General features: G+C 41.7%; 2 protein-coding genes across 3 annotated transcripts in view; one reads left to right on the top strand and one right to left on the bottom strand.

The window, feature by feature from the left end:
- The window catches only part of LOC121378087, a 41,121-nt gene that overhangs the window by 6,942 nt on the left and 20,941 nt on the right, over positions 1 to 13,238 (bottom strand). The window contains exons 3-5 of the mRNA XM_041506186.1: positions 9,182 to 9,258; positions 5,366 to 5,461; positions 884 to 915 (exon numbers count right to left, since the gene is read on the bottom strand). Of these exons, the coding sequence (XP_041362120.1) occupies positions 884 to 915; positions 5,366 to 5,461; positions 9,182 to 9,258 (205 nt within the window). The remainder of the gene's footprint in view (positions 1 to 883; positions 916 to 5,365; positions 5,462 to 9,181; positions 9,259 to 13,238) is intronic.
- The window catches only part of LOC121377331 (tetraspanin-1-like), a 42,774-nt gene continuing 40,637 nt past the window's right edge, over positions 11,102 to 13,238 (top strand). Inside the window, exon 1 of one of the 2 annotated variants that reach the window (XM_041505278.1) lies at positions 11,102 to 11,125. The gene's annotated coding sequence lies outside the window, so the exon portion shown is untranslated. The other variant, XM_041505275.1, reaches the window with a different exon arrangement.

A 13,238-nucleotide genomic window follows, 5' to 3' on the forward strand; every position in this document is an offset into this window, starting at 1 on the left:
TAAAAATATTCCGGATACTGCCGCTTAAAACTGGTTGTTTGTGTACAAAATACATAAGCACAACACAGGGCTTCTAGATTGTGGTAGCCCCATGGCTTGTGATATTCAATATTGGGCTAGTAAATAACTACTATTACCATGCCCGACGGCTAGTGAAAAAAAGAAGAAGAAGAGTCAACTGTTGCAGTTAAGTCTATTTTGTAAATATGAATATCCTGACCCCACCCCACCCTACCCCCCAATGTTAGTGTTTTTTCTTTCTATCTCCCTCTTTAGGTAACATATCTGATTATAACTATTATTTAGTAAAATTATATTAACTTAATGTAAAGTAGGGCTAGTTCATTTTCAATCGTGGCTAGTAAAGTTTAAAAATCACTGATCCCATGGCTAGTGGAATTTCTTTTTTTTAATCCTAGAAGCCCTGCGCAATATGCCGGTACGTTAGAAAATTATCGCGAAACGTATTGTTTAAAATTTATACTGCGGTATACCGGTTATACTGCGGTATACCGGTTATACTGCGCATCTCTGGTACTTACAGGGCGAGACATAACCCAGTGGTAAAGCGCTCGCTTGATGCGCGGTCGGTTTGGGATCGATCCCCGTCGGTGGGCCCATTGGGCTATTTCTCTCTCCAGCCAGTGCACCACGACTGGCACATCAAAGGCCGTGGTATGTACTATCCTGTCTACGGGATGGTACATATAAAAGAGCCCTGGCTGCTAATCGAAAAGAGTAGCCCATGAAGTGGCGACAGCGGGTTTCCTCCCTCAATATCTATGTGGTCCTTAACCATATGTCCGACGCCAAATAACCGTAAATAAAATGTGCTGAGTGCGTCGTTAAAAAACCCCATTTCCTTCCTTCCTCTGGTACTTACCGTCCATGGCCATTCGATCTGCGCCACCACCGCTGAAAGGAAGAGAACGCCAAACCACATCATGGTGAACAGTAGGACTTGTATGGGATATCACACACAGAGAAAGAGAGACAGAGTGTCACGTGGTCTACCTGTTGTCCATGTGTAGGTGTGTAGGTGTGTGTGTCTACCGACAGGTGGTCCGTCTCTCAAAGATAGCCGAGGTCAGACTAACTCAAATCGGATTTTACGGGCGTCTTCGACTTCAGATATCCGTAAATAGATCTGACCAAATACAGTACCACTTTTTTTGTTTCTTTTCCTTTTTGCTTTTCGATTGGGTGAGTTTTTTGTTGGAGGTTTTTCCAAGTGTATGGGTAGGTGTCGCGCGGCTGTCCTCCATTAGTTTTCAGCTAGCAAGAACACTGTTATGTCTGACATCCAATAGCCGATGATTAAAACAAAAATCAATGTGCTCTTATGGTGTCGTTAAGCAGAACAAACTTAAAAAAACTAAAAAATCCAGTATAATAACTTGCGTATGCGATATCTCAATAAACCAATAAAACCAGCGTAGTGGGGGTAGCGTGTTTCTTCTCTCATTATCTGCGTAGTCCTTAACCATAGGTACGATGTTCAGTATATCAATGTGACATGGTAAAAGACGATGGGAAGAAAGACAGAAAGAAAGAAAGAAATGTTTTCTTAAAGCGACGCACTCAACACATTTTAATTACGGTTATTTGGCATTAGACATTGTTAAGGACCACATATATAATTAGAGAGGAAACCCGCTGTCGCCCCTCCACGGGCTACCCATTTTGATTAGCATCAAGGGATCTTTTATATGCGCCATCCCATAGACAAGATGTCACATACCACGGCCTTTGGAACACCAGCTGTGAAGCACTGAATGGAACGAGAAATAGCCCAGTAGGCTCACCAACGGGAATCGATTCGGGCGAGCGATTTACGACCGCGCTATCTCCCGCCCTCACAAAGATAAACATGATGAGTGTAACTCTTTTGAGATCTTTAGGTATTCCAAAATAGATCTGACCAAATCTAATGTCATCCCTTATCTATGCAGGGCGGGACATAGCCCAGTGGTAAAACGTTAGCTTGATGCGTGGTCGGTCTGGGATCGATTCCCGTCGGTGGACCCATTGGTTATTTCTAGGTCCAGCCAGTGCACCACGACTGGTATATCAAAGGCCGTGGTATGTGTTATCCTTATAAAAGATCCCTTGCTGCTAATCGAAAAGAGTAGCCCATAAAGTGGCGACGGCGGGTTTCCTCTCTCAATATCTGTGTGGTTCTTAACCATATGTCCGACGCCATATAACCGTAAATAAAATGCGTTGAGTGCGTCGTTATAGTTCGACACCCAATAGCCGATGTATTTTTCGTGCTGGGTTGTCATTAAACATTCATTCATTCATTCATTCATCCATTCATTCATTCATTCATTAATTCATTCATTCCCTTATCTGTGCAACATTTCATTCAACCAAGGGCCAGAATCTAGCTCAGTCGGTAGAGAACTCGCCTGGTAAGCTTCAGTCGAAGGATCGAATCCCTTCAATAGACCTATTTTGCAGATTTTAATTTTTCTTTTTAATCCTAACGAATGCCACACGACTGGTATACCAAAGGACGTAGTATGTGCTGCCCTGTCTCAGAAAGTGCACACACAATATCCCTTGCTGCTAATGGAAAAATGCAGGGTTTCCTCTACACGTTTTTACTCTGATAAAAAATGGTAGCCCATGAGTTAAATAATAATGGCATCTTCGATATTGTAACTTTAACATGATCTACTAATATTTTTATTTTATTTTACACAATGACGTAATTTTTGGCGTTTTACTGAACGTTAATTATTATAATATTAAGTGTTTTTTTTTATAATGACGTCACTCACTGACAGATCTAAATGAGAAATCTAGTTGGCTATTGTAATACTAATAGACTCGTGGCAACACAGTGACGTCATTTTTGGTGTTTTATTAAATGCTAATTATCATATTAAGGATTTTTTTTTAAATGACGTCACTCAACTGACAGATCTATGTCTCACTACACAGATGACTTCCGGGTGAGAGTTCATTGATCACGGTCCACTATAGTTCCTAATTGTGGCACATTTTATGGTTCACATATTCACTTCTAGGAAATGGTGAAGAATTAAAACAATATGTATGTTTAATGGTAAGCCTTCTGGCTGTATTTTGCCCATGTTATTTTGTAATATTGTTAATCGACCTTTTGGGACATGGGTATATAGTGCAAGTGACAGCCGGAGTGAATCGGTTTATGAACCACCTGTTCGGACCGGTACTACAGCCGGATGCGGTCATATAGCAAAAAACTGAGAAGGAAATGTTCACAATTTTGGAATGAATATAAATGCTTATATAATGTATGTTCGCAATGGTGTATGTTGTTAGTGCCAACAAGAACCCGTTCTATGGGCAATCTTCACTTGAAGTTGGGCAGTTTAACATGGGTTTCAATGGCAGATGACATCTGTGTAGTGAGACCCTATATGAGAAATCCAGTTGGCTATTGTAATACTAACAGACACGTGACAACTGCGGATTAAAATAGCCATCTCAGGTGAGTTTTAACATTTAACTATTTCAACCAGTCACACAGTTTTGTTTTTTCGTGACACTTCCCATTTCTCTTGACAATACTAGGAGTTCAATATTCTTATATTCTTCTGCATATTCTTATTTCCTTTATTTCAGTGGGGCTATGTATACTTATAATTTCCTGCAAAACATGTTAAAATTGACGAGCTCTGTGACGTCACTAAATCCTATGACGCAATGTCTTTCCACTAGTTACTATAGTCACTATTATAACACTGCCTGAGACAGGCGCCGGAAAAGAAAGAAAGAAAGAAATGTTTTATTTAACGATGCACTCAACACATTTTATTTACGGTTATATGGCATCGGACATACGGTTAAGGACCACACAGATATTGAGAGAGGAAACCCGCTGTCGAAACTTTATGGGCTACTCTTTTCGATTAGCAGCAAGGGATCTTTTATATGCACCATTCCATAGACATAGTAGTACATACCACGACCTTTGATATATCAGTCGTGGTGCACTGGCTGGAACGAGAAATAGCCCAATGGGCCCACCGACGGTGATCGATCCCAGACCGACCATACATCGAACGAGCGCTTTACCACTGGGCTACGTCCGGAATTTGCTACTGCTATTTAAAGCGACAAATTGAGCTAACATAACCAGTGGCGGATCCAGAAAATTCATTTGTGGGGGGGGGGGGGGGAGGGGGAGAGACCCAATGACATGAGGCGGAGGTTTGGAGAGAGGTGAAAATTAATATATAATAAAATTATAACTGTCGCAAAATTTAGGGGGCAGGCGTGCCCCTGCGTCCGCCTCCCCCTCACCTTAGATCCGCCTCTGATAACTAAAGAAAATCATCAAATTCCTGTGTTCTGTTAATGTCTTAATTTTGGGGGTCGCTCTATATTATTCGTAAAACTTCATAAAACTTCAAGATTGTAGCACGTAGCCTATTCATTACAACGCATTTCTTTAATAGCATTTAAATTGCGACTGTATACTGCGAATGGTTATACCAGTCATCCTTTTTACACGAACGACCTATTTCTTTGTTACTTAACGTCTTAGACATAGGTCTATAATTGCTTAATTTGCAGTCATAACTTTAATTATATGATAAAACAATTTTATTATCTTAGACTAGTTCATTGGTCATACCAAGATATATAGCGCGCCAGGCTACGACAGTTCCAACATCCGGTGACGGCCCCAGACAAATTACAAGTCGTTACTACAAAACGCGGGGCGGGACGTAGCCCTCTGGTAAAGCATTCGCTTGATGCGCGGGGAATCTGGGATCGAGCCCTGTCGGGATCTTTCTCGTTTCAGCCAGTGCACCACGACTGGTATATCAACGGTCGTGGTATGTGCTGTCCTGTCTATGGGATGTAGCATATAAAAGATCCCTCTGCGACTAATGGAAAAATGTAGCGGGTTTCCTCTCTAAATAACAAAATGTTTGACATCCAATAGCCGATCACTAACAAATCAATGTGTTCTAGTGATGTTGCTAAACAAAAGCTTTAATAGAAAGCTCGTAACGTAAGAATAAAGGGACCGTCACACGAAAATAGATGTATGCAACAATGTACAAAACAATGTATGCATGCTCGTGCAGTGTGACGGTGCCTTAACAGACAGTCATGGAAACCATTTATAGTATTACCAAAGTCAAATTTCCGTTTTTGCTTATTGGACTTTCGTTTGTTGTCATGGAAATAGTATAACAGCTACGTCACGTGGCAATATGAGAAAAAGTGTCAGAAAAACATGCATAATCTACGTCAGTAGCCTGGTAATTTAGTAGTTATGGTATTTACTGAAGAACTGTACACTGTTGTTTTCTTTACTATCTTCATTAAAATTGTCGTTATTTTTGAAAAAAATCATTACCTGATTTACTAATGCTTGGCACACACGTACCGATTGACGCCTTCTCGTATATGGCAAGTCGGCAGTAGACTGAAAAAGTGCATCTGCACACACTAGCTTAATCTGTCTAATCAGGGCAAAAGTGGAGATTGTGTCATAGCAAAGCCTGCAATTATATGCAAATGTCGATACATTTATGCCGTGATGCCGCACTGCACACCGAATAATGTCGACGCGACTGTGCCAAGCATAATGCAAACAACTTTTCACATGATAATTAGGAAAGCAGTTTGGTATTGGCGTAATGGGTGTGGCGGTATGCTGTGAAGGGTGTGGCGGTATGCTGTGATGGCGTGTGACGGTATGCTGTGATGGGTGTGGCGGTATGCTATGATGGCGTGTGCCGGTATGCTGTGATGGGTGTGTCGGTAGGCCCTATACTGTGATGACGTGTGGCGGTATGCTGTGATGGGTGTGGTGGTATACTGTATACTGTACAACAACAACCAACAACAACAACATCTGGACAGTTTCCCCAAATTAAGCCAGTTAAGGTTCACGAACTATTTGATTGGTTCCCGACATGGCCATTTGATTTACCGTGAAGCACATAAACCAGTCTCGCTGACGTTTTTCTGCTCGGGTCGAGTTGAACTCGGCCCATGGGTCTTCTACTCCTTTTGAGTGTTCGTTGTTCTCAGGCAGTTAAAAGTTTCTTACAAAATGCCAGTGGCCTAGTGAAATAAATAAAACTGCTACAGCCATTGTGGCTATGTGGGAAATCATAGTGTAATTAATTGCCGTCTCGGAGCCATATTCAGTTTCAGGATGAAGTGAGGAAGGAAGGACATATTTTATTTAACGACGAACTAAGCACATTGTATTTACGGTTATATGGCGTCAGACATATTATGGTTAAGAACCACACAGATATTGAGAGAGAAAACCCGCTGTCTCCACTCCTTGGGCTATTCTTTATCAATTAATAGCAAGGGATCTTTCATATGCACCATCTCACAGACAGGGTAGTACATACCACGGTCTTTGAAACGAGAAATAGCCCAATGGGCCCACCGAAGGGAATCGATCCTAGATCGAGGGCGCATCAAGCGAACGCTTTACCACTGGGCTATGTCCCGCCCCCGCATTCAGGATGAAGTCCATTGTCCGCCTGGCAGACCCTGTGTTTTTAAACACTATCGCGTATTGTTCACTAATGGAGTCATTTCTGATTATTGAAATCAGACATTGCTTACATTTTGCTAGGTAGATTATCCACTTCCGTACATCAGAAATGTATCTGGTCATCCTAGTGGTTCTAGGGGGCGGAACGGGACGTAGCTCGGTGGTACAGCGCTCGCTTGAGGCGCAGTCGGTCTGGGATCGATTCCTGTTGGTGGGCCCATTGGGCTATTTCTCGTTCCAGCCAGTGCACCACAACTGACATAACAAAGGCCGTGGTATGTGCTATCCTGTGTTGAGTGCGTCGTTAAATGAAACATTTCCTTCCTTCCATGCTGCTGAACTGAAAAAGAGTAGCCCATGGATATTATCTGAGTGCTCCATATAACCACATGTGCGACGCCCTTCTGAACACGTTACAGCCAGTGCTCCACAACTGGTGCAACAAAGGCCATGGTATGTGCTATCCGGTCTGCGGGATGGTGCGTATAAAAGATCCCTTGCTGCTAATCGAAAAAGAGTAGCCCGTGAAGTGGCGACAGCGGGTTTTCTCTCTCAATATCTGTGTAGTCCTTAACCATAATATGTCCGACGCCATATAACCGTAAATAAAATGTGTTGAGTTGAAACTAGGACCTGTGACTTTAATAGCGAGTGTGATCAACACGTCTCGTTTCAAATCGATAGACCGGCGACCTTGGGATGTGTAAGCACTTACCTTGTTGTTGTCATCCGGCAGGTCATCTATCTTCCTCATCCGTCAGTAATTATCTTAATTACATTTTAACGCGAACATCTTCCGTAGGCTGCAGCTTATATGTATATACTAGTATGTAGATTTGTCGTTAATCTATACGAGTGCGTGTCCATGTGTGCGCGTGTGCGTGTCCATGTGTGCGCGTGTGTGTAGGCTATACACTTTAGTGGACGGGACGTATCCCAGTGGTAAAGCGTTCGCTCAATGCGCGGTCGGTCTGGGATCGATTCCCGTCGGTGGGCCCACTGAACTATTTCTCGCTCCAAGCCAGTGCACCACGACTGGTATACTAGTATCAAAGACCGTGGTATGTGTTATCCTGTCTGTGGGATAGTGCATATAAAAGATCCCTTGCTGCTAATCGAAAAGAGTATCCCATGAAGTTGCGACAGCGTGTTTCCTCTCTCTCAATATATTATGTGTGGTCCTTAACCATATGTCGGAGCGGGACGTAGCCCGATGTTAAAGCGCTCGCTCGATGCCCGGTCAGTCTGGCATCGATAACCGTCGGTGGGCCCATTGGGCTATTTCTCGTTCCAGCTAGTGTACCACGACTGATATATCACAGGCCGTGGTATGTACTACCCTGTCTGTGGGATGGTGCACATAAAAGATCCCTTGCTGCTAATCGAAAAGAGTAGCCCATGAAGTTGCGACAGCGTGTTTCCTCTCTCAATATCTGTGTGGTCCTTAACCATATGTCTGACGCCATATAATCGTAAATAAAATGTGTTGTGTGCGTTGTTAAATAAAACGTTTCCTTCGGTGTATACACTTATGAAAAAGTGTGTATATGTGGCCTCATGATTCTGTAGGATGTATCTTGCACGTGTGAATACCATTGATTACACGTATGTGTGTGCGTACCTGTGTATATGAGTGTTTGTGTGTTCACACTGTGTGCGTGTATGTGTATATATTTGTGCAAATGTGTTTATATGTGACCGTATCTATATCTGTGTTTATGTGTGTTTGCATATATGCAAGTCTGTGTGTATGTACGTGTTTTTTGCTTTGTGTGGTGTTTGTGTTGCTAGTTTGTGTGTGTGCGTGCGTGTGTGTGTTTTGTGTGTATGTTTGCTCACGTACGTGCATGCATTTAATAAAATAAAATAGAAATATAAAGAGTTTACACCTTTATCTGTCTGCTGTAACAATGTCAGGTAAAAATATAACGAGTTTACACCTTTATCTGTCTGCTGTAACAGTAACAGGTAAAAATATAACAAGTTTACACCTTTATCTGTCTGCTGTAACAATGACAGGTAAAAATATAACGAGTTTACACCTTTATCTGTCTGCTGTAACAATGACAGGTAAAAATATAACAAGTATACACCTTTATCTGTCTGCTGTAACAATGACAGGTAACAATATAACGAGTTTACACCTTTATCTGTCTTCTGTAACAATGACAGGTAAAAAGATACGGAGTTTTGCATCTTTATCTGTCTCCTGTAACAATGACAGGTAAAAAGATACGGAGTTTTGCATCTTTATCTGTCTCCTGTAACAATGACAGGTACAAAGATACGGAGTTTTGCATCTTTATCTGTCTCCTGTAACAATGACAGGTACAAAGATACGGAGTTTTGCATCTTTAACTGGCTGCTGTAACAATGACAGGTACAAAGATACGGAGTTTTGCACCTTTAACTGGCTGCTGTAACAATGACAGGTACAACGATACGGAGTTTTGCATCTTTATCTGTCTCCTGTAACAATGACAGGTACAAAGATACGGAGTTTTGCACCTTTAACTGGTTGCTGTAACAATGACAGGTACAAAGATACGGAGTTTTGCATCTTTATCTGTCTCCTGTAACAATGACAGGTACAAAGATACGGAGTTTTGCACCTTTAACTGGCTGCTGTAACAATGACAGGTACAAAGATACGGAGTTTTGCACCTTTAACTGGCTGCTGTAACAATGCCAGGTACAAAGATACGGAGTTTTGCATCTTTATCTGTCTCCTGTAACAATGACAGGTACAAAGATACGGAGTTTTACATCTTTAACTGGCTGCTGTAACAATGACAGGTACAAAGATACGGAGTTTTACATCTTTAACTGGCTGCTGTAACAATGACAGGTACAAAGATACGGAGTTTTGCATCTTTATCTGTCTCCTGTAACAATGACAGGTACAAAGATACGGAGTTTTGCATCTTTAACTGGCTGCTGTAACAATGACAGGTACAAAGATACGGAGTTTTGCATCTTTATCTGTCTCCTGTAACAATGACAGGTACAAAGATACGGAGTTTTGCATCTTTAACTGGCTGCTGTAACAATGACAGGTACAAAGATAGGGATTTTGCATCTTTAACTGGCTGCTGTAACAATGACAGGTACAAAGATAGGGATTTTGCATCTTTAACTGGCTGCTGTAACAATGACAGGTACAAAGATATGGAGTTTTGCATCTTTAACTGAATGCTGTAACAATGACGGAGTTTTGCATCTTTAACTGACTGCTGTAACAATGACAGGTACAAAGATACGGAGTTTTGCATCTTTAACTGGCTGCTGTAACAATGCCAGGTACAAAGATACGGAGTTTTGCATCTTTATCTGTCTCCTGTAACAATGACAGGTACAAAGATACGGAGTTTTGCATCTTTAACTGTCTCCTGTAACAATGACAAGTACAAAGATACGGAGTTTTGCATCTTTATCTGTCTCCTGTAACAATGACAAGTACAAAGATACGGAGTTTTGCATCTTTAACTGGCTGTTGTAACAATGACAGGTACAAAGATACGGAGTTTTGCATCTTCATCTGTCTCCTGTAACAATGACAGATACAAAGATACGGAGTTTTGCATCTTTAACTGGCTGCTGTAACAATGACAGGTACAAAGATACGGAGTTTTGCATCTTTATCTGTCTCCTATTACAATGACAGGTACAAAGATACGGAGTTTTGCATCTTTAACTGGCTGCTGTAACAATGACAGGTACAAAGATACGGAGTTTTGCATCTTTAACTGGCTGCTGTAACAATGACAGGTACAAAGATACGGAGTTTTGCATCTTTAACTGACTGCTGTAACATGAGTTTGTTACATCAAGCGAGCGCTTTAACATTGGGCTACGTCCCGCCCCTGCTGTAACAAAGGCAGGTAAAAAATAAACCCAATTGTGCACCTTTAAACTGTCTCCTGTAACAAAGGCAGGTAAAAAAGAAACCCAATTGTGCACCTTTAACTGTCTGCTGTAACAAAGGCAGGTAAAAAAGAAACCCAATTGTGCACCTTTAACTGTCTGCTGTAACAAAGGCAGGTAAAAAAGAAACCCAATTGTGCACCTTTAACTGTCTGCTGTAACAAAGGCAGGTAAAAAAGAAACCCAATTGTGCACCATTAACTGTCTCCTGTAACAAAGGCAGGTAAAAAAAGAAACCGACTTTGCACCTTTAATTTTTTTTCTGTAACAAAGGCAGGTAAAAAAGATACCGACATTGCACCTTTACCTCTCTGCTGTAACAAAGGCAGGTAAAAACGATATCGACCTTGCCCCTTTAACTATCTTTTGTAACAATGACAGGTAAAAAGATACCGACTTTGCACCTTTAACTGTCTCCTGTAACAAAGGCAGGTAAAAAAAGATACCGACTTTGCACCTTTAACTGTCTCCTGTAACAAATGCATTCTCCCTTTGCTTGTACAGATCCGTGCCATGGCATTAATAAGCTCTACCAATAATAACAATAAAAATCAATAACTCTCGCTATTCTCCCTGCTTCTCTTTCTCTCCCGTACGAAACTTTGTCAGCGCTCTTGCTACAACAACGCCAACGCTTTAGTTCATGAGACCGAGTCTGGCTCAACCTGTAAGGTAACATTCTGTCTGCCTCGCTCACCTGGAGACGCTGTTTTTTTTTACCTGTAGCACCTGGCTTACCTGTCGGGTAACTCATGTTGTTTACAGCGTCGTGCTTATTTTTGTATTCGAGTTGACGGTAGTCTAAAGCTCGCAGTTGGCGTAGCAATTTCGTGTTTTTCTTAAAAAGGTAAGTGAAACAAAATACCATTTTCTTTCACCCGTGATTTTACCTGTTATTTTACCTGTACTTTTTACCTGTACTTTTACCTGTATGTTTTTACCTGTTATTTACCTGTATTTTACTTGTAATTACATATAGATTTGTAACAGAGGAGAAGGTGAGGTAGCCCAGTGGACCCTTTTTCTATTTTGTTTTTACGCCACCAGAAACTCCGTATGTACCTATGTGTATTAGTTCTGAAAGCGGACCATTTGCTTCAGTGGGGGTGGGGTGTGTGTGTGAGGGTTGGGTTCGTTCGAACCCCCCGACCCCCTAGCCTACGCCCCTGCATTATTCATGGGGTAGGATCACTTACCGTTATAGGCCTGGCGACGACAGACTGCAGGTAATAAACATGTGACATGCAATGAATTTGTAATCAAATAAACGTCCATAATACTGTTTCGCTTATATTGCTGTGCACTGCATATGGGGTCTATAGTGTGTATTGTCAGAGAGGTTTTACAGACACAACATTAGGCCTACTGTTACGAATAAACAAAGAAAGAAATGTTTTATTTAACTACGCACTCAACACATTTTAAATTTATTTTACGGTTATATGGCGTCAGACATATGGTTAAGGACCACACAGATTTTGAGAGAAAACCCGCTGTTGCCACTACATGGGCTACTCTTTCCGATTAGCAGCAAGGAATCTTTTATTTGCGCTTCCCACAAGCAGGATAGCACAAACCATGGCCTTTGTTGAACCAGTTATGGATCACTGGTCGGTGCAAGTGGTTTACACCTACCCACTGAGCCTTGCGGAGAACTCTCAGGGTTTGGAGTCGGTATCTGGATTAAAAATCCCATGCCTCGAGTGGGATCCGAACCCAGTACCTACCAGCCTGTGGACCGATGACCTAACCACTACGAAATCGAGGCCGGTCTAAACGAATAATAACAAGGGGCCGAATTCACAAAAGTAAAGAAAGTTTGTTTTGTTTAACGACACCACTAGAGCACATTGATTTATTAATCATCGGCTATTGGGTGTCAAACATTTGGTAATATTGACATTTAGTCTTAGAGAGGAAACCCGCTACATTTTTCCTGTTAGTAACAAGGAATCTTTTATATGCGCTTTCCCACACAGGATAGCACATACCATAGCCTTTTATATACCAGTCGTGGTGGACTTGCCGGAATGAGAAATTGTCTAATGGTGCCACCGACGGTGATCGATCCCACATCGACCGCGCATTAGGCGAGCGCTTTACAACTGGGGAAATTCCCGCTCTCCCCCTCCCCCGAGTTTACAAAGCCTGTTGATGTCTTCCACGCGTACCAATACTAACACCTGCGTTTAAGAAAACAGGCTTCGTACATTCGGCCTAATTTTGATTCTGTAGGAATACTAATCGTTTTGCTAGTTGGCCACAGATCACAGTTATCTTCCCATTTGTCCGCGCAAGTAGTCTGCTGTTTGACTGTGATTATTTCATGGCAGACAGCTTTGAAGTGGCAACTATTTGACTGAAGTTGACAGGGGAGAGCATGTAGTTTGTAAACATGTGTAACTTAAGACTTGTTTGTGGTAATTCTGGCCCATGCAAAAGTGGCGCTTTTTGTGTAAAACGGGTGTACTCCGGCCAGGTTTAGTGGGTGTGTTTGTTTAAACCAATATCCTGGGACAAAGAGCTGGACAACAGGGGTTGTCCTTTTCAGGGTATGTGTCCCCCATGCAGGCAAAGGTATATACAAAAATCCATGGGCCTGCTGATATTAATAAAAATGTTATAGCCACTAACGCTATATAGAAACATATATAGCGTAATTAATTGTGGTCGGTGGCCAGTTTGGCAGATTGGCACGGTAGTGACTTAAAGATGACGGCATTCTGAGATGTGTTATTTATTTATCATTAATATTTAAATTATATATTACCCAAGAAATTGATTA

Source organism: Gigantopelta aegis, chromosome 7, assembly GCF_016097555.1.
Source record: "Gigantopelta aegis isolate Gae_Host chromosome 7, Gae_host_genome, whole genome shotgun sequence".
In the NCBI taxonomy this organism is placed as follows: domain Eukaryota; kingdom Metazoa; phylum Mollusca; class Gastropoda; order Neomphalida; family Peltospiridae; genus Gigantopelta; species Gigantopelta aegis.